The 22,206-nt window shown below is 40.5% G+C and overlaps 1 protein-coding gene across 1 annotated transcript in view; it reads left to right on the top strand.

Moving 5' to 3' along the window:
- ERICH6 (glutamate rich 6) overlaps positions 1–22,206 on the top strand; it is a 38,447-nt gene that overhangs the window by 2,202 nt on the left and 14,039 nt on the right. The window contains exons 3-10 of the mRNA XM_053599879.1: positions 4,277–4,368; positions 12,431–12,496; positions 12,737–12,792; positions 12,898–13,014; positions 15,159–15,257; positions 17,648–17,805; positions 18,256–18,326; positions 19,210–19,355. Coding sequence (XP_053455854.1) covers positions 4,277–4,368; positions 12,431–12,496; positions 12,737–12,792; positions 12,898–13,014; positions 15,159–15,257; positions 17,648–17,805; positions 18,256–18,326; positions 19,210–19,355 — 805 coding nt within the window. The remainder of the gene's footprint in view (positions 1–4,276; positions 4,369–12,430; positions 12,497–12,736; positions 12,793–12,897; positions 13,015–15,158; positions 15,258–17,647; positions 17,806–18,255; positions 18,327–19,209; positions 19,356–22,206) is intronic.

Here is a 22,206-nt window from a genome sequence, read left to right as displayed (position 1 = left end):
GCCTTTCTCCACCTTTACTCACACCTACCAAAGTGAACAGTTTCAATTTTGTTCCTATTATAATTTTAAACAACATTTTCAATCCTTGATTTATCAGTTTCTGATATAACTATTGACTTTCCAATTCTCCATTTTGGTAGTTACATTATTTTTAGTTTCCCTCACGTTTAGCCCTTGAAAGTATGTATTTAAACTTCTACTTCTTGATTTATCTATTTTAGATCAATTGACTTTTATGAGCAATTAACACATTAATGTACTTACGCTTCCTTTCTTCTTTCTCTAACTTCTTCTGCCCCAATTAACAATTTACATATATATTACATAACACATTATACTAAAATATATGTATGTTCACACAAAAGTTATGTTACTTTGCCAAATTTTTGTATGGTTGCATTTTGGTTTATTATTTATAATTAAAGTGCTTTAGGTTATTTATAATTAAAGTGTTAGAGGTTGATTCTTAAAATTGAAAACCAATGAATAACACAATTAAAGTGCTTTAGTGATATTTATAATTAAAGTGTTATAAGTTAGTTGTTAAAATTGAAAACTAATGAATCATACAATTCCACGTTAAGAAGCCAGTAATGCCACTGGATCCATGGACAAGAAAATATAATCTTCCATCTGAAAAACTTGTCTCCTAACAAGTGAACTTTTCAAATCTCAGTTGTTTTTAGTTGTCTCCAGTTTTTCTGGGTTGCGCTTAATGGGCTCACTTTTGTGTTTCCCCATGGCCGCCTTTTTAAAATTCCTTTTCCTTTTTCTGGAAAAACACCTCAGGTAATTTTTTCATGTAAGTCTCATAGGTAGTTAAATGTGTGAGTTTTTGCCTGACTGCAAATGTCTTCATTTTGCCCTCATGCTTGCTTGATTAATGATATAACCTGGCATAAAAGAATAGATTACAACCGTTTTCCTCAGAGCTCTTTGCTTCATTGCCTCCCATCATCTGGCGTCACTATCAGTCTGATTCTCAAACCCTTCTATAATTTTTGCTTATTTCCTCTTCATCATCAGCTCTCTTCTTCAGGACCCCGGCTAGACTATTGGACCTCTTAGATAGATTCTCCATCTTTCACACTTTTTTCTTCATATATTCAGGATCTTCAAGACTTTTGATGTTTTCAGGTTACTATACATCCCTTGTACAGAATTTTTTATTTAAAGACTCATATTTGTAATTTCCAAGAACCACTTCTTGTTCTCTGATTGTTGCTGTTCAAAATAATTTGACTTTTTTGGTTTGTTGGTTTTTATGTCTTTGAGGGCACTATATACTGAAGTTCTCTTTTGTTCCTTGTACTCTTTTTTTTTTTTTTTTTCAAGGGCAGTTCGTTTATTTATCTTGCTCTTCCTTTGCTATCCTATTGATTGTCCCTCAGTAACCGGTAATCCTTTATATGATAAAGGGATGATTGGTAAGTGGTTAGAATGGGATCTTCCTTACCGCTTGCCTGGGAGGGTTTACTATGATCCAGGTGGGTGGGGAGTAGCACAGCCAGTTTTCTGCAGAGTGTCTGGGCAAGGAGCAGTCAAGCTGGGTAACCCACTATTACTAGAGTTAGGAAAAGGATACTTTACTATATGGTTAGAGTTCTTTCTGGGAGGAATGTCACTTTATCTTTTCTCAACCAAGCCTGTTGGGTAAGTACTGAGTAAACGCCTACTCTGCTTCCCTTTTAGAGCTAAAACCTCCCTGGGCAGGTGCCCCACTATTTTTAGAAGCCTGTTCTCTGGACTGTGTGTGGAAATAAAAACAACTGCTGCCAGCTGCCCTGGGAGAGGAACAGCTGCCTGGACAGATGTTCAAATTTCATACCTTGAACTACCCTGACGACGTCCCCCAGGCCTCTCTCTTTGGTTGGGTCCAGCTAGAAGCTTCTCAGGATTCGTTTGGAAGAACCTTACTTACCTCACTTGTCTTAAACTGCAGTAATCTTTGCTCTGGCTTTCTATCAACCTATAATCACTTTTTCCTTTTAATATTCCTTGTCTATTAACCTTTCTTATTTTCCAAGGCTAGTTTTTTGTTTAAACTGTTTAAAGTGTTTTATTTCAGCAAGAATCTGGGAAGAAAAGGAAGGAAAATTCTGTACTTAGCTGCCATCTTGACCTGAATTCCCATGGGGACTTCTCTTTCCTATATCAGATTCTTAATTTCTCTCATATACTTTTTATATTTCCAAGCATTCTCCAGTGAATTTGGTGAGATTCTGAGTGTTTTTAAAGAAATATGTCCAAGGGCGGCGCCTGTGGCTCAATCGGTAAGGCGCCGGCCCCATATACCGAGGTGGCGGGTTCAAACCGGGCCCCAGCTGAACTGCAACCAAAAAATAGCCGGGTGTTGTGGCGGGCGCCTGTAGTCCCAGCTACTCTGGAGGCTGAGGCAAGAGAATTGCTTAAGCCCGGGAGTTGGAGGTTGCTGTGAGCTGTGATGCCACAGCACTTTACCGAGGGCCATAAAGTGAGACTCTGTCTCTACAAAAAAAAAAAAAAAGAATTCAAGAAATATGTCCAAAACTTTCCCCAAAATGCACCTTATATTGACTCAACTTCTATTTTTAGTTGTCTTATTACTATTCCTGTTGGAAATGGGGCAAACTTTAGGAAGCAGATGAATGTGGAAAAACGCAGGTTTTGGAGGGAGCCAGGAATCCCTAGTGATTTTTGAGAGATTTCCTAATCTTCAGAAGCTTCAGTTTCCTTGACTCTAAAAATGCTTTCATTGTTTTATGGAAAGATAAATGAAATAATGGGAGTAAAGCAACTATTATCACATGCTGCACTCTAGAGTGAATTCTCAGTTAATGTTAATTTTGTTACTGTCTTCTATTTCTCATCTTTACCCAGAATCTCCAAAATAATCCTTTGTGTTGGTTTAAGGAGGGCAAAGAGACTTACATGAATAATATATCGGTGTTTGTTAACCATTGAATTGGAAGGGGGAGCGCAGGAACCATTAAACGTTGTGTAGGGCAAGTTGTGTTGTGCTGGGCAAGTTCCTTAAACCTCATTGAGTCTCAGTTTCTCCATCTCTTAGTAATAATCATACTATCATAGCATTGTTATTTAGATCAGAAAGAAATAAATATCTAAATATTCTCTTTAAAGGATTTCTCTTCCTTTCCTGGTAGTCTAACTTGTGTCTCTGGGCAGTTAGATAAATAAAACTCCCTAAGAGACTCCCACAGGTGTCTCTACAGAGGAGTTCCTCTCCTACCACAGGGCACAGTCATTTCAGAATTACAAAAACAAAAACACTTCACTGATGCAACATGCCAAGGAATAAAGCCTCAAAAAGGAAGGTGGAGACATGAGAGAAGTGAGGTGACAAGGTGACAATCCAGAAGTTAACTAAATCGTTTGAAAAGATACTGTGTGACGGGTGGTACCTGTGGCTCAGCTGGTAGGGCACCAGCCCCATATACCAAGGGTGGCGGGTTCAAACCCGGCCCCGGCTGAACTGCAAACCAAAAAATAGCTGGGCGTTGTGGCAGGCACCTGTAGTCCCAGCTACTTGGGAGGCTGAGGCAAGAGAATCGCTTAAGCCCAGGAGTTGGAGGTTGCTGTGAGCTGTGTGAGGCCACGGCACTCTAGCGAGGGCCATAAAGTGAGACTCTGTCTCTACAAAAAAAAAAAAAAAAAGATACTGTGTGACAATTTTGGAAGACCCAGCACATTATATTTTTTACATTGAAATTCAAAGAGACAAAGGAACTTGAAAAATAATATCATTTACTTGTTACCAGTAAATATTACTTTAACTACTACAAGTCAGTGAATTCCTGCCTTCCTATCACATCAAGGATAACTGAAATAACTGATTAGACTACTCCAAACACTGCAGATTGTTTGACTACAATGCACGTAATGTAACAGCAGCCCTTTAAAAAGAGTTTGGATTGTTTTTAAGCTATTGAAAATGAACACTTTGTCCCGATTTGAATTCAAGTAAATGTTGAAATGCACACACCACTGCCACCACAAGTGTACAGACGTAGCAGTAGTCATTTACTCCCCAAGGGATGTAACATGACATTGGAAGCCACTGGGACTTAGAAAGGAATTCCTTCCAAAGAACAAGTTTGATGCAAACACATTCTGCCTACATTTCCTGAAGAGATAAGCATGGAAGAAAATATTTCAAAGAAAATAGAATCAAGATCTTCTCCGTGTATTTGTTACTTGACTATTAAATGAAGTATTTAGAAGCCCTGCTAACAACTACATAGGTGTACTCAAAACTAATATTTTGTCTACATTTCAGAACTATCTATCAAAATTTGCATCTAAAAATTCCAAGAGCAGTACAAACAGAAGAAAGTTGGCTTCAAGACATGTATAATAAAAGGCCTGCAAGTGAGTAGTTTGATTTCTTATCTTTGCTGGGAGGTGGGATGGGGTGTTATATCACAGGTATAGCAGGGTAGCGGAGCTAGGTTTGAATTCCGGTCCCAAAGCAAACTAAGTGTGATGCTGGGCAAGTTCCTTAAACCTCATTAAGTCTCAGTTTCTCCATCTCTTAGTAATAATCATACTGTCATAGCATTGTTATTTAGATCAGAAAGAAAGAAATATTTAAATTCTTTGGCTCTTAGTATTTAACAAATGGTAGGTAACATTTATGTTCCTATCAAGAAATAATCTGACATATTTTGGCTGGTCTCAAACTCCTGGCTCCAGCAATCCTATAGCCTTAGTCTCCCAAAGTGCTGGGATTACAGACACGAGGCACTCACTGTGCCCAGCCGCCTTTCAACTTTTATATTCAGGTTTTATGTTGTGTCCCTTAGTCATCAAATATGTATTGAGCACCTACCATTTGCCGAACACTATCCTAGGTCAAGCACTGCTCTAAGGAACCAATGATCAACAAAACCAATGTCTCATTAAAGTGTGGGAGGTGAAGGTGATGGCAAGATAAGTAATACACAAAATAAGTAAATACATAATACGTTATGTGATATAAGTGCTAAGGGGCAACGTAGAGCAGGGAAGAGGACAGGGTGGGAGGGCTGCCGGCTTAGCCAGAGAAACCTTCACTGAGAACTGAGATATTTGAACAAAGACCTGAGGAAGTGAGGGAATAGGCCACAGCAATCTCAAGGCAAGAGTGTTCCAGGCAAAGGAAACAGCAACTGCCTCCTAGAATAGAAGAGGCCAGCGTGGCTACAGTGGAGCCAGCGAGGAGAATCCCAGGGGATAAGGTCAAACAGATAATCAGAGCCAAATGTTTCTAACTGGAGTGAAGCCTGAGGTCACAGGAGGATTTGGGCAGAGGAGTAACACTATTCACCTTGTATTTTATTTATTATTTTTTTATTAAATCATAGCTGTGTACATTAATGTGATCATGGCTGCCAAGAGGAGCTGGTAAAGGGGAAAGGGCTCAAGGATTGAGCCCTGCAGCCCTCCATTGTTCAGCTGGGAACCTGAGGAGGAGATAGAAAAAGTGTCCAGTGATACAGAAGAAAAACCAGGAAAGTGTCCCTAGATGCTGAGAAAGAGTCTCACGGAGGAGGGAGCCATCAGCTGGTCAAATGCCACTTTGAGGTCGGGAAGATTAGAGCTAAGAACTGACTTCTAGGTTTAGCATGTAGGGATTGTTGCTGATGTGGACAGGACCAGCTTCCGTGTTAACTGCGGGATGCAAAGCTAACTGGAGTGGGCTCAGGGGAGAGTGAGAGAAGGGAATTGAAGTAAGCGTAGAATAAAAATGGAATCATGCCCCACACTCCCATGTCATTGCTAAGCTTTTAAGTGTGACGGTGCAATGAATACATAAAGTCTTACTTTTCTTTTTTCCGATCCAGATTCTGATCCAAACATACTCTTATTTTTCAAAAAATTAAATATTAGCTGGGTGCAGTGGCTCATGCCTGTAATCCCAGCACTCTGGGAGGCTGAGGCAGGTGGATTGCTTGAGCTCAGGAGTTCAAGACCAGCCTGAGCAAGACTGAGACCCTGACTCTAAAAATTGCCAGGCATTGTAGCGTGTAGCTATGGTCTTAGTACTTGGGAGGCGGAGGCAAAAGAATCAGTTGAGCCAAAGAATTTGAGGTTGCTGTGAGCTATGACACCATGACAGGCCACCAGGGGCAACAGAGTGAAATTCTGTCTCAAAAAAAAAAAAACAAACAAACAAACAAACCAAACAATGGTTTCTTTTGAATATTTCCCCAATATCAGAGGTCACCACTATTCTCACGCTGGTGTGTTACCTTTCCTATCTTTTTCTTAGCAGTTGCATTCATATAGAAATATAGACAATAGTTTGGCCCTTTTTGTTTGTTGTTACGGTTTATAAGAACAGTAATACACTGCATATGTTTTATTTGCTTTTCACTTAACAATATGCCTTGGAAATTTTACCAGGTCAGCAAATACGGAGCTTCCCCATGCTTTTTAATTGTTGTGTAATAGTGCATGATGTGAATGTGCACTTATTTATTAAAGCTTCTCCACTTGATGCATAAAGTTGTTTCCCGATTTTCACTTCCACAATGTTACAGTAAGTGTCCTCCTCTTGGTGTCTACAGCTGTCTATTTCTCTAAGACAGATGCCAGGAAATTGCTGGGTAAAATCATCACCTTCCTCTGAAAAGCTGACCCAATGTCTGTTTCCACCAAAGGGGTCGTGTTGAGACTGCTTTTTTTCTACCCTTTCCACTAGTGGATCTTTTAACTCTTCTAAATTTTTGACAGTCTGGTAGGTAGAAATTATACTGTATCTTATTTTATTTAGTATTCTTGATTACTCGTGAAGTTGAGCTTCTTACCCTGTTTCCCCGAAAATAAGACAGTGTCTTATTTTAAGGTGTGCTATATCTTATTTTCAGGGGACGCCTTATCTTTTCCTGTAAGTAGGTCTTATTTTCGGAGGATGTCTTATTTTCGGGGAAACGGGTTATTATCAGGATATTTTTTTTTTTTGTCGTTTGATTATCATCTTTGAATTAAGCAAAGAAGTGTTCATATCTTTTGCGCATTTTTCGTTTGGATTCTTCCCTCCCCTCCCTCCCTCCCTTTCTCTCCTCACATATCTCTAAAACTTCTTTGACTGTTATATGTGTTGTGAAATTTTTTCCCCATTTGTCTTTCATACTTTACATTATCTTGTGGTAGTTTTGTGTCATATGTAATTTTAAAGTTTGATATAAATAAGTATTTTCCTTGTGATTCTTATATTCCATGGTTTATTTAAGAAGCCCCTCCCCACATCAAGATTATATTTTCTTCTAAAACTTACAGGATTTTATTATTTACTTTGGCATCTTAATCGACTTGGACTGTATTTTTGTGAACGGGATGGTCTTTTCTAATATTAGTACTACCTTATCTTAATTTCTAGAGCTCTACATATTTAATATATTATATAACAACTTCCACCTTCCTTATTCTTTTTCCTTTTTTAAACATTTGATAGTAAGGTCACCTCCTTGTTCTTTTTCAACATATTATTCCCAGTTCTTTTTGGGCATTTGCTCTTCCAAAAATATTTTAGAATTAACTTATTGAATTGCATTGAAAAATTCCATAATATGATAGTAAGTATTGCTTGGCAGGAATCTAATGCACCTCTCTATTTGTTTTTCAGAACAACTGAAATCTTTTCACTATTTTCTAATTGGTTTTTGTCAATGTGTGGGAGAGCTACTGATTTTTATGTATTAATTTTGTACCCGATTCCCTTGCTGACTTTCTTATTAATCCTAATGGTTTGTCAGTTGAAAATCTATTGGACAATTACATTTCCTGTGAATAGTGGTAGTCTGATCTCTCCTATATTGTTTTTACTTAGCAATTGTTATGATCAGAATATTTTTGTTGCCCTAAAGTTGATATTTTGAAACTTGATCACCAACATGATGGTGTTAGGAGGTATGATTAGGTCATGAGAATGGTGAGATCAGTGCCTTTGAAAAAGAGGCCCTACAGCCCATCATGTGAGGACATAGTTAGAAGACACCAACCATTAACCAGGAAATGGACCCTCACTGGACACTAAGTCTACTTGCACGGGGGCTGGTGGGTTCGAACCCAGACACGGCCTGCTAAACAACAATGAAACAGTAACAAAAAAACAGCTGGGTGTTGTAGCAGGTGACTGTAGTCCCAGTTACTAGGGAGACTGAGGCAAGAGAATTGCTTGAGCCCAAGAGTTTGAGGTTACTGTGAGCTATGACACCATGGCACTCTACCAAGGGTGACAAAGTGAGACTCAGTCTCAAAAAAAAAAAAAAAAGAAAGGAAAGGAAGAAGTGTTCAAATGTGAGAGTGACTTTAGAACTGGGTAATGAATGGGTGGAGGCTGAAAGAGTTCTGAAAATGCCTGCTAGAAAAAGCTTATTTACCAGGAATGGACTTTTAGAGGCAGTTCTGGTGAGGGCTCAGAAGAGATATATAGAGAAAGCCTCAGTCTTCTTAGAGAATACCTAATTGATCATGATCAGGATGATAGAAATATGGACAGTGAAGACCGTTCTGCTGAGGTCTCAGAAGGAAATAAGGGACCTGTTATAGGACAATTGGCAGTCTTCTTATTATGTAGTGGCAAAGCACTTAGCTGAGTTGTATTTGTGGCCCAATGTTTTCTGAAAGTTAGAACTTGTGAGCAGTAAAATTGGATATATGTGGCCGAGGAAATTTGTAAGCCAAGTGTTGCAGGTGCAGCTTGGCTTCTGTTGAGGGTTTATGCTAAACATGTGAGAAGAGAGAAATGTTGAAAATAGTTAAGACTTTGGGGCTATTGGGATGGAATGAATGTATTTTGATAAAAATATGAAGTTTTGAGAGGTAAGGGAAGAATGCTTTAGTCTAAATGTGTTTCCCCAAAATTCATTTGTTGAAAGCTAATCACTAGTGTGATGGTATTAGGAGGTGAGACTTTTGGGAGACAATTAAGTGGGATTAGTGAGCAAAGGGGTTCCTGCCTTGCCCCTTCACCCTGTGAAGGCTCGGTGAGCCGTCCCCAGGCATGGACTAGGACACAGGCTGTACCTGAACACCAGACTTGCTGGCACCTTGATCTTAGACTCCTCAGCCTCTAGAACTGTGAGAAATAAGTTTCTGTTGTTTATAAGCGACCCAGTGTAGGGTATTTGGCTTAAGAAGTCCAAATGGACTAAGATAGCAATGTATCTTGGGCATCTTCCTGTGTCAGGAATGGCTGATCTAATTTCTTAAAATGTGTCGTCATATACAGATGGTGCAGCTTATGTAATAAACAGTTGGCTAGATATTTCAGGGTGGGTCTTGTTTTGTTCTGTTGTGATTTTTGAGCTCTCCCCTATAACAAATAATGCTTTGATGAAAAGCTTTGTGCATTAATTTTTTTTAATCTATGCTGGCTGTTTTGTTGGACAAAATGCCCAAGACGTATTTAAAATGTTTTCAGAGTTTCCACGTTTCCCCCACCTTCACCCTGGAGCCTGCGTCTTCCTCCAGCAGCAGCTCTCGCTGTCCCCAGCTGTACTGGGAAGTGAGTCCCTCGCGTCGCAGAGCCTCTTGGCTTTGCCTCCATCCCCGGTTGCCCTGAATAGTTTGTCATCATTCCGATCCCATCTGCTTTCAGCCTTCCAGGCATTTACTCAAAGTGGCCGGTGCGCCGATGCTTTCTTCCCCCTTTTCCAGTGCTGCTCTGGAACCTACAGAGTAATCCTGGCGCTTTATTAGTTCACTGTCTAAATTAGAATTCTCAGCACCCTCCTGCCTAAAACGTCTCATACAGAACAACAGACATGAAGTCGACAGGGACTACTTCAAAGAAGCAGAAAACAAAGGGTATACACGGCATGAGCGCGACCAGCTGAAATACTTGCCCATGCAGTAGAATAATACCTCCTCATCTGCACTTCTGCCTTCTGCAGTTTCAGTTACCGGCAGTCAGCTGCAGTCCAGACAAACGTATTACATGGAAAATTCCAGAAATAAACAGTTCCCAAGTTTGTGTACGGTTCTGAGTAGTGATGAAAGGTTTGCCATCCCACTTCCTGCTGGGCTGTGACGCACCCCTTTGTCCAGCATATCCACCCTGTCTACACCACCTGCCTGTCGGTCACTCAGCAGCAGCCTTGGTTGTCAGATCAGCTGTCATGCTCCTGCTCAGTGACCCTTGATTTTACTTAGTAATGGCCCCATAGCACAAGACTAGTGGCGCTGGCAATTCAGATATGCCAAAGAGAAGACATGAAGGTATTTCTTTAAGTGAAAATGTGCACATTCTCCACTTAATAAGGAAAGAAGGCTTGGTGTCCGTAGCTCAGTGGTCAGGGTACCAGCCACATGCACCAGGGCTAGTGGGTTGGAACACGGCCCAGGCCTGCTAAACAACGACAACAACAAAAAAATAGCCGGGCATGGTGGTGGGAGCCTGTAGTCCCAGCTAGTTGAGAAGCTGAGGCAAGAGAATCACTTAAGCCCAAGAGTTTAAGGTTGCTGTGAGCTATGACACCATGGCACTCTACTGAGGGCAACATAGTGAGACTTTGTCTCAAAAGATAACAATAATAAGGAAAGAAAAATAAATCATGTGCTGAGTTTGCTTAGATCTGTGGTAAGAATGGATCTTCTACCTATAAAATTGTGAAGAAGGAAAAAGAAATTCACACACAGTATATATGTGTGTAGAGCTTGGTACTACCTGTGATTTCAGGCATTTATCTACAAGCGGTCTTGATTGTAACCCCTACAGATAAGCGGAGACTGTTCTATCCTAGGAGCATAAAGGAGTAGGGAAATATTTTTTAAACATGATATAGAAAACGGTGAATTTCCTGGGTGGCGCCTGTGGCTCAGTGAGTAGGGCACTGGCCCCATATACCGAGGGTGGTGGGTTTGAACCCAGCCCTGGCCAAACTGCAACAAAAAATAGCTGGGCGGGTGCCTATAGTCCCAGCTACTCGGGAGGCTGAGGCAAGAGAATCACCTAAGCCCAAGAGTTGGAGGTTGCTGAACAGTGATGCCACGGCACTCTACTGAAGATGACAAAGTGAGACTCTGTCTCAAAAAAAAAAAAGAAAAAGAAAAAAATGGTGAATTTACTCTGTTTATTCCTTATCGTGGATAAAATGTTACTTGGAAAAATGTTATGTGGAATAATAAAATTTAATTTATTTAATTAATAATTAAAATTTAAAGATAAATGCGAGGGGGTACTTATTTTTCTAAGACATATGTTGCTACCAAATCCATATTGCTACAAGGGGGTTCTGGTCTAGGTCTTATTGCGAACCACACAGAAAGCCAATTACTGAAACAATAAGAATTGCTAGGGAAGGAAAGAATTTTATTTTTTTAAAGGCTTTTATTATTATTATTTCATTTTTTTATTTTTTGCAGTTTTTGGCCAGGGCTGGGTTTGAACCCGCCACCTCTGGCATATGGGGCCGGTGCCCTACTCCTTTGAGCCACAGGCACGCCCAGGAAGGAATTTTTAATACTAATAATGTCAGCCTCGAATCCATCTCCTGCACTAAGGGAAAGTAGGGCTTTTATAAGTGGTTAAAGAATGTGTACAAGTTAGGAAGGGAGAGTGAGTCTTGGTGTAACTCCTTCCAGCATCAACTCAAAAGTCCAAAGTCTCACCTGAAGCTCAAGGCAAGTTCCTGCCACCTATGAACCAAAATTGAGTTATTCAGTTCCAAGACAAAATAGTGGTACAGGCATTGGGTTAACACTCGCCTTCCAAAGGGGAGAAATCAGCCAAAAGAAAGGTGCTCTGTGTCCTGCAACTTGGGCACACTGGTGTAAGGAGCGGCCTCCAAAGCCTCCCTGAGCACAGCCCACATGGCTGCTTTCACAGACTGGGGTCTGGTGCCTGCAGCTTCTCCAGGGTGAGGGTATACACTGTCAATGGTTCCACCATCTGGAGTCTGGAGGGCAGTGGATCTCCCCCACAGCTCCATAAGGCAGTGCCAGGTGGGCACTCTGTGTGGGGCTCCCACCCCACATTTCCCCTTCATATTGCCCAGTAGAGTCTCTCTGTGGGGGCTCTACCCAAGTGGCAGGCCTTTCTCTGGGCACCCCGGCTTTCCGATCATCCCCTAAAATCTAGGTGGAAGCCAACAAGTTTCTGCCACTTCCAACTTCTGCATCCCTGGCCCCCCAAATATCATGTCCTTCTCAAACTACAATCATCCTTTCCCAATAGTCCCTCCTAATCTTAGCTCTTTATCTTGCAGAAATTCTGCCATCTCTGGAAAACAACTCAAAAAGGTCAACTATTTAGTTAAAAGTCACAAGGTTCTGGTCATCAAGCCTTAAACTGGCCGAGGAGGCCACAGCATAAAAGAACTACAAAGAAAACAAGTATGGGTGTTCATCTTGTGTTTGTTTCTGGGTCCGGTCACAATATTTTCTTCTATATTCAGCTTCTTTTCTACTTTGTCAGACTGATGACAAACGCACGCTCTCTTTACAGAGAAGGAAACAACCACCACAAGAAGGAGGGAAACTGAACCTGACTATCTAGCGTCTAAGTTGAGAGGTAAACAGAGGTGTGGCGTCATCCCTTTCCCAGGAGAGAACCAACTATAACTTGCACGAGGCCCATGCCCTTTAGAAACACACTCCCCCCGAGAGTATGTGCAAGAACCTGGTGGGAATGTAGGGTCAGGGCAATTAAACCGTGTCTGTGTTCTGGGCAAGGAGCATGGGGTCATCACACAAGGAGGGGGATGCATCATACAAGGTTTTCGTTCCTTCTAAATCTATCTTTTCTCTTCAGAAAAATGGATAATTAATCCAGAAGAGCCAAATCTAGGTATTTTATATGAGCTGGAGGTAAGAAATATTTGTCATTCCAATTAATACACTGTTGTCATGGTAAAAATAGCTTATTCAGTCTTCAACTTTTTCTTTTTTCTCTCTCTCTTTTTTAAAATTTAGTTCAAGGAAGACTTCATAATGTTATTTGAGCCTTCTCTAAGAACATTGCTCAGTGTTGGACCACCAGCCATTCTGGCATACAAAAAAGAGCGTCCCGATTTAGACCTTAACTTCAAGGTGATTTTAATTCATATTTTCATTATTACTGTAAAAAAATAACATTAAAATAACACAAAGATGCACATACTGATTTATACAATAGGCAGTGAATATTGTACCTCGAGTGTCTGTGTCAGCCCCAAGCTCTAGTTTCCTGGGGCTGCTGTGACAAAGCACCACAAACTAGGCAGCTTAAAACAACAGAAATTTATTGTCTCCTAGTTCTGAAGGTTAGATGTTTGCAATTAAGGAATTGACAAGGCCAACACGAAGGGGAGAATCCTTTCTCACCACTTTCTAGCTTTTGGTGGTGGCCAGCAATCCTTGGCTTGCAGCTGCCTCCCTTCAGTTGCGGCCTCACTTGTCACAGCATTCTCCCTGTGTGTCTGTGTCCACATGGCCCTCTTTTCTAAGGAGTGTTTCTAAGTCATATTGGGTTAGGGCCCCCTCTAATGACGTCATCTTGACTTGATTACATCTGCAGAGACTGTATTTCTAAATAAAGTTCTGTTCACAGGTTATCAGGAGTTAGGACTTCAATGTATCATTTGGGGGAACAAAATTCAACCTGTAACAATGGCTACAAAGCCTGGAAACACAGGTGCACATTTGCCATATTTGATCACGTTAAGTGACCCATTAATGCAGGTTATCCCAGTAATTCTAACAGGATGGCTCATCACTCCACTACACCAGCATGGTAGGATCGGATGGCGTGGCCATGTGGGGAGCACTGCCTCCTGCCCAGATCCCAACCCTTTTGATGACTTCTTCTGGGTATGACAAAGGTGCCAGTTTATTCCCTGACAGAAAGAGATGCCATCACATGAGGCAGCACGTCCTGTCTGCACGTGGAGGGACTAATGGACGTGCTGGGGCCACACTGATGTGGTGTTCATTGCCATTTGGTACAGAACATTGAACTAAGCAATACTAATGTGGGACCACGTATTAAATATATCAGATGATACAATCGATAAGCATTTACTGCTTATATTTACCCAGGTTTCTAAATGTATTGATCACTCCATAGCCTCTTTAGGCTGAAATTCTCTATTCAAATGCAGTACCTTCCTTTTTCTGAATGACAAAGGCCTGTATCCGGGGAAGTCTTTTGATCAGGGGTTACCCTCACAGCCAGAGTTGGGCCTGAACTTGGGAAGGCCTCATAGCTTCTCCTCCAAGATGTCCCTGGACAAAGCTGGCTCCTCCAGCTCTTCAGCAGACCTTTCAGGTCCAGCATTGACGCTTGTCTAGTTCAGAGCTTCCCCAGCTCTCTTCTCCAGCCTCATCTTCTTCGAGTGCAGGTCCCAGCTCCACTCATGGTCTTTGGAAGTATCTCTTGCTTTCTTTGCCCCAGGCAACAGGTGAAAGGACCATAGGCTGAGTTCACTACTAAGTCCCTTGTATGGAACAGGTTATAGATGGCCTGTTGCCAAGCACTTTTCCTACCCTGCCCCATCACTTAATAACTGTCCTAGACTTTCCTCCAACATCTCCCTAGTGTAAGACTTCTATCTCTACGCATCCTGCTGCCAGTACTGTGTGGCACTTACCATTGGGTAGTTTCAATGGCCTAAAGATGTTGGATATTACTCTGGGGTGGTTAGTCCCTGCACGGCCACCTCAGTCACCCTTTAGCCCCATGATGGGCACTTTTGCCCATCTCAGAAGATAGTTTCCCTGGCAAATACTAAAGCCCTGGTGGTGCCTGTGATCTGCGAGGTCTTTCTGCAACGCCTATGCTGAGCCTTGGCAACTCATATGCTCAGGAGCTGTGCAGGCGCAGATGTGACCTCAGGTCCCTGATGTGGCCACAGTGTATCAGCTCCTAACTGAGTCACCCAAGCCCCTAACTCTCTCTCTCTCTCTCCTTCCCCCCCACCCCCAACCTACCCTACCCCTTCTGGATTAGCTTCAGAGCACAGACAGAATTCAGAGCTCCATCTCAGAGATCCTCTTAAGAAAGAATTCTTGTTTAGTTTAGAAAATAGATAATTATACATGGTGAACTACACAGTAACATCAAGGCTTTTTCTTATCTGATACTTTTGGAAAGATTTAACGATATTCAAACACCTTACACACTTATCTAGAGGTCGCCCTCAGAGCCCCTGGGCCTCCTTGTCGCCCTGTCTTCATTTTATTCTTTGTCTCTGAAGGAAATGGAGGAGGCGGTGGCACCCGACTGTGAGTTTTGTGGAAGTGATCTAAGAGCATTTTTTTCTGATATGGACACTTACTCTGAATCAGTAGGACCTGTAAGTTCTAAAGTAAGTTTGCTAAGGAAATAGTGTTATTGTTAAATACTATTTTTAAACATACATAGTATTTTTTCCCATATCTTTCTCCTACATTGCCATTCTCAAAAGAGTTGTGTTAGATGTCAGTGAAGTGCAGATCACAACTATAATGGGATACCACTTTACAAGCACTTTGTGAATGAGTATAATTGTAAAGACAGATAATAACAATTGTTGGTGGCTGGGCGTGGTGGCTCACGCCTGTAATCCTAGCACTCTGGGAGGCTGAGGCAGGTGGATGGCCTGAGCTCATGAGTTCAAGACTGGCCTAAGCCAGAGTGAGACCTCGTCTCTAAAAATAGCCAGGCATTGTGGCAGGCACCTGTAGTCCCAGCTATTTGGGAGGCTGAGGCAAGAGGATCGCGTAAGCCCGAGAGTTTGAGGTTGCTGTGAGCTGTGATGCCATGGCACTCTACTGAGGGTGATATAGTGAGACTCTGTCTCAAAAAAAAAAAAAAAAAAGAGGGTGGCGCCTGTGGCTCCAGGAGTAGGGCGCCGGTCCCATATGCCAGAGGTGGCGGGTTCAAACCCAGCCCCGGCCATTAACCAAAAAAAAAAAAAAAAAAAGAAAAAAAAATTGTTGGTAAAGATGTAGAAAAATTAGAACCCAAATATACTGCTGAGGGGGAAATAAAATGGTACAGTCACTTTGGAAAATACTCTTATGTTCCTTGAAAAGTTAAACAAACCGTTATCACATGACCCAGAAAATCCATTCCTAGGTTTACACCTAAGATAGCAGCATGATTCAGAATAGCCAAAAAGTGTAAACAGTGAGTCCATAAAATGTGGTATATATGCATACAATAAATATTACTTAGCCATAAATGGGTGGCGCCTGTGGCTCAGTGAGTAGGACGCAAGCCCCATATGCCGAGGGTGGCGGGTTCAAACCCAGCCCCGGCCAAACTGCAACAAAAAAATAGCTGACGTTGTGGCGGGCGCCTGTAGTCCCAGCTGCTCAGGAGGCTGAGGCAAGAGAATCACGTAGGCCCAGGAGTTGGAGGTTGCTGTGAGCCGCGTGACGCCACAGCACTCTACCGAGGCCGGTACAGTGAGACTCTGTCTCTATAAAAAAAAAAAAAAACCAGGGCGGCGCCTGTGGCTCAGTCGGTAGGGCACCAGCCCCATATACCGAGGGTGACGGGTTCAAGCCCGGCCCCGGCCAAACTGCAACCAAAAAATAGCCGGACGTTGTGGCGGGCGCCTGTAGTCCCAGCTACTCGGGAGGCTGAGGCAGGAGAATTGCTTGAGCCCAGGAGTTGGAGGTTGCTGTGAGCTGTGTGAGGCCAGGGCACTCTACCGAGGGCCACAAAAGTGAGACCCTGTCTCTACAAAAAAAAAAAAAAACCCAAAGTACTGAAACATGCTACAGTATGGATGAACCCTGGAAACTTTATGCTGAGAGAAGCTGATCAGAAAGTGCATGTTGTATGGTTCCTTTTAGATGAGGTTTAGCAGTTAAGTTTGTGAGCCCATCCTAGAAAAAGTATCACATACCTCATTGCTGAATATCACTATAGTCACTTTTGAAGAACTCTCCTTGGGAAGCTGTGCACTGGCGCCAGCACCTAGTTCACCCTTCAAAGAAATTTTGGAACCCTTTTTCTAGAATGACCATCGGAGCTGTCCTATAGCACAAAAAAGCACTCAACAACAATAATGAACACCACTGGGCAAGACACCGCCACGTGTCCACAAGATCACAGCTATGAAACACCAATACACCAAGGTTATGAAACCTTACCAAGTTCATTGTACCGAGCTGCTAACGTAAGCACACAGTGGCAAGTTTGCAAACTTAATTGTCAGACCGCCTGTGACAACAGCCCTGATGTTTATTCCAGAAAAAGAGTTAAAATTGCTTTGAAGGGTGGCTCAAGTGCTGGCATGGGTGCCCAGCTTCCCAAGGGGAGCACCTCCAAGGCGGCCATAGTGATCTTCAGCAACGAGGGATATAGCACTTTTTCTAGGATGAGTTCACAAACTTCATTGTTAGATCTCCTGTGAACTGTACCGAATAGGCAAATCTAGAGAGAGGGACAGGAGGTTAGTGGTTACCGGCGGCTGAGAGGAAAGAAGAATGGAAAGTGACTGTTGATGGGTATAGCATGTTCTAAAATGATTGTGGTGCTGGCTGTACAACTCTGTGAAAATGCTAAAAACCAATGAATTGTTGCTTTTAAATGGATGTATTATATGATATGTGAATTACATCTTAATAAAGCTGCTACCAGAAAAAAAAAACGTATGGTAGATTGTCATTGAAGCCCCATTAGCCATTTTTGTCCCCTCTAATCATCTGCATCTCGGACTGATGACATGAAAATAACCCGTCTGTTTTTCAGGCTTGCTGTTGTATGCCTTTCCAAAATCTGATAGACTACATCTTTGATGAAGTAAAAAAACAAAAAAGCTCAAAACCTGAACTGATCAGTATTAGACCTCACGCAGCCCATGGCAGTGAAGCCGAAAGACTCAAGGCGAAGGAGAAAGCCCTGCGGAGGTAACCCTGAGCCTTTGATACTGACACTCAGATAGGCCAACTTCATTGGAGAGCTTTTTCTATATGAACCTTGTCTTTTTTCAAAATATATAATTTTGAAGATGCATCCCCGTGAAGAAATAAAAATTGGCCAAAGCAAACCTATTATAATTTCTGGTGGATGTCAGGAGATTCAAAAGCTCCCAGAAACTCAGTGAACTCACTGATTTAACGTGGAAATTATCAATCCTAAATTATCAGGATGATTCACAATTCTTACTTTGGAGAAATGTGTTCGGTAACAGAGGGGAGACCCACATGCTGAGTAAATAAGTATTCACAGTAACAGCTGTGAATAAGTATTCACCGTAACAGCTGAACTGCCTAGAGAGGGCAGTTGAAATTGATAGTATACTGTGTGAAGCTTCAACCATGTTTCAGATTTATGCGTGATATTTTTTGATTTTGTAGAAAACAGGAGCGACAAATGGCCAGACATTTTACAATAATACCGAATGAACAGCCTACTTTCCCCGAGGAAGGTGAGTTTATCAACACTGACATTACAGACCAGCCGTACAACATCAGAAAGCTCAGGTATTTGACCCCTAGAGCTAAAATTAATGTATTTAAAAAATGCTATTGAGAAATTTTATTTCTAAGTGCAGTAAAGCCTTCCTCCGTCAAAATGACATAGAAAGTCCGGTGTTTCCAGCCAGCTGGCTTCTGGAGGTCTTAGTCTTCATGGCGTTGTTATTATTAAATAAATAAATTAGCAACATCGATAGGGCACTTTGCAGATAGCTGCCAAGAGCTTTCAAGTCCATTATCTCTTATTAAGCACACTTTCCGTTGTATTTTCAAGCTTGGCTATAGAAAATCTGTCAAAGATAAATCAGATTACTTGCTTCATATATTGCTTTGTGTCAGCTGGCCTGTATAGCTGCAGTGCCAGTACACAGGCAGTGGAAGGGTTACTGATTTTAGAATCAGAACTCCTGGATTTATATCCTTGCTTGAAAAGGAAACTTACAGGATGTCTGATTTGGGGCTAATTACTTAACCTTTCCAAGTATCTGACTCTTAAAGCTATCGAAAAGATAGGTAATGAAGATTTATTTTTATTTATTTTTTGGTAACTAAATCCCTAATACAAAGTTTCCTGATATTCAACTGTATCCTACTAGAACTAAAGGCCAGAAAATCCCACTTAAAGAAAATTGTCATTTTTCTTCTTTAACAAAGTTCTCATTTTTTACCAAAGAAGTCCCTCACTAACTTAATGAAGGTTGACATTTTTCTTCATTTAAAAAGAGCTTTAGGAATCAATGCATTTATAATGGGGGTTTTGAAGTTTGATTTTAGAAGGGAAGTTTTAGAAAATTTAACACATATATGTACTTTCACGTGACTCTTTTCCAGTAGATCCAAAGCACTTTAAAACGATAACTTATCAACTTTCCATGGATATACCAGAAAAACAGCCATCTAATGACATACTAGCTGATTTTCAACTAAATAATAGTCACATGTCCATTATTTGTTGTGATTCTAGGAGAGCATGTGGAAAGGTAATGAATTCATCTTTTTACTTGCTATTTTTAAAAAATCAATTGTATCTAAAATTGTAAAAGTTCTCATGAAGTTTGGTTACATGACGCATTTAACAATTTGTCCATAAAAATTGGTACAGGCTTGGCCTTTTAACTGCTACTAGACTTTGTAACAATGTTTTGTTAAATGTTTAAAGGCTTTTTACTTTAAAATGTAATAGTTGGATATTAAAGAATATTTGAAACCCTTAAAAAATTAAAAAGGAAAAGCTTATCAAAAGTCCCAACTACTTCTCCCAAACACTAGTATTTCAGTATTTTTCTAGACTTGCACTACCCAATATTGTGATATTACTATATATGACTATTTAAATTTAAATACATTCAAATCAAATACAATTAAAAATATAATTCCACAGTCACATAGCCATTCCTCAAGTCCTAGATAACTGCAGTGAATATCCAGAACATCTTTATTGTAATCAAAAGTTCTATTAGATAGCACTGTTTTGGACTTTTTTCTTCACATAGGTTTTGGTTCATATATTTATAATTGTGTCATATATGTAATTTTTATCTCTTTTTAACTTAATTGTAGAAAGAATTGTCCGTGATCTTATATAGTTGACATTATTTTAATAGCTATGTAATTTTTCATATACCACAGTTTTTTTAACCATTCCTCTGTTCTTGAACATACATGTTATTAACAATTTGGGGGTATACTTGATATCATAGATAGTCTTTGAATATCTTTGTGTATAAGTACATTTCTTTGAAGTACAGTTCCTCAAAATAGACTCCCAAAAGTTAAATTACTAAGACCTAGTTTGTTTCTTTTGGATAATACAAAATTTAAGGGGTGCAGTAAATTCAAATTCCTAATAGAAGCAAATCCAAATCCTCTCTGGAGGAAGGTCACTTATTCAACCTTCATATTACTTCTCAAGTTCAATTACCAGCACATAGTGAAAAATAACCAAAAACGCAAGAAAACTTGATACCACAACTGAAAACCCAGAGGAATGATACCCAATAGAAAGAGGCCTGCAGGCTCGGCGCCTGTAGCACAGTGACACATCATCAGCCATATACACCGCTGGTGAGTTTGAACCCAGCCTAGGCCAGCTAAATGACAATGACAACTGCAACAAATAGTAGCCAGGTGTTGTGGCAGGTGCCTGTAGTCCCAGCTACTTGGGAGGCTGAGGCAAGAGAATCATTTAAGCATGAGAGTTTGAAGTTGCTGTGAGCTGTGACACCACGGTACTCTCCCAAGGGCAACATAGTGAGACTCTGTCTCAAAAAAAAAAAAGAGCCCTGCAAAGACTTTGGAAAATGAAATAATCTAACTGTGTTTATGAAAATAAAAGATCAACTCTCTCTCCCCTCCTCTCTCTCTGTCTCTCTCTCTATCTCTCCCCCTCCCCTTTTCTCTCTCTCTTTTCTCCCCTCTCTCTCTCTTCTTTTCTCTCCTCCTTGGTGCTGCTCTGCAGCATCCCTCCCTCGCCAATAAAAACCTTTCATACAAAAAAGAAAGAAAAAAGAAAATAAAAGATCAGCTTGAAGATACATAACAAAAAACTGTAAAGTGATAGCAGATAAAAGAAAAAAATTAACATATAGAAATGAAAAATATAATTAAAATTAAAAAAGCAAAAGAGAGTTAAAAAGCAGGTTAGACCCAACTAAAGAGAAAACTAATGCCCTGAAAAAAGGTTAAAAAGAAAAACAAAAACAAAATTTACTATTGGGACAAAATTTAAAAAGGTAAGAAATACAACAGGGAGTGTATAATACAGAAATAAATTGAAAGGCCTAAAATGCAATTTGTCCAAAAATCCCAGAAAAAGAAGGGAAAAGATGATCAGGCAGAGTTGATGATGATTTTTCAGAACTAATAAAAAAGACCAATCTACAGATTTAAGAATTCCAGTGAACCCCAAGCAGTCTGGAGAAAAAAAATCCTAGATACATCATAATGAAACTATGGAAGACCAAAGAAAAACAGCAACAAGAGAAACTTAAAAGCAACAGACAAATACAAGTTCAGTTTACATTTAAAGGAGAATATTTAGACTAGCAGATTACCTCCCAACAGCAACAATATAAGATCAAAGGCAGTGGAATGTCTTCAGTGTGTTGAAAGAAAATAATAGCCAATTTAGAACTCGAACCCAGTAAAAAAATATCTTTCAAGAAAGCGTGCAGAAAAACACATTTTCTAAAGAAAATAGAGTTGTGGCTAGTAGCCCTTCATTAAAAGAAATTCTTGGGTGGAGGGAGGGTGATTAGTGGGATTACACCTGCGATGCATCTTACAAGGGTACATGTGAAACTTAGTAAATGTAGAATATAAATGTCTTAACACAATAACTAAGAAAATGTCAGGAAGGCTATGTTAACCAGTGTGATGAAAATGTGTCAAATGGTCTATAAAACCAGTGTATGGTGCCCCATGATCGCATTGATGTACACAGCTGAGTTAATAATAAAAAATAAATAAATAAATAAAGGCAATTCTTAGGAGTATTCTTGGAAAGTTAGTCTGAGATTCCAGAAAACCGAAGAACAAAGAAAGTGATAAATGGTATACATGAATAAACCTTAAAGTTGGCTGATAAACCAGAAATGATAGTGGTTTGTATCATTCCTGGTGGATGTAGTTTCAAAAGACAGAATAGAATAAAAATACATGACAACAGTAGGACATAAAGTGGGAAGAAGGCTAAATGCAATTACAACAGGAGAAAGGCAAATAAATAGATTAGCGTCAGACTTGGATAAATTAAGTTCGCTTGTTAAAATTTCTAGGACGGCCAGAAAAATAGTAGAAACAGATGGTATAACTTACAGGCTAGGAGAAGCA

The sequence above is a fragment of the Nycticebus coucang genome, chromosome 8, assembly GCF_027406575.1.
Source record: "Nycticebus coucang isolate mNycCou1 chromosome 8, mNycCou1.pri, whole genome shotgun sequence".
Taxonomy (NCBI): Eukaryota; Metazoa; Chordata; class Mammalia; order Primates; family Lorisidae; genus Nycticebus; species Nycticebus coucang.
The sequence above is the reverse complement of the archived record's forward strand: the minus strand, read 5'-3'. Positions and strand labels throughout refer to the sequence as shown.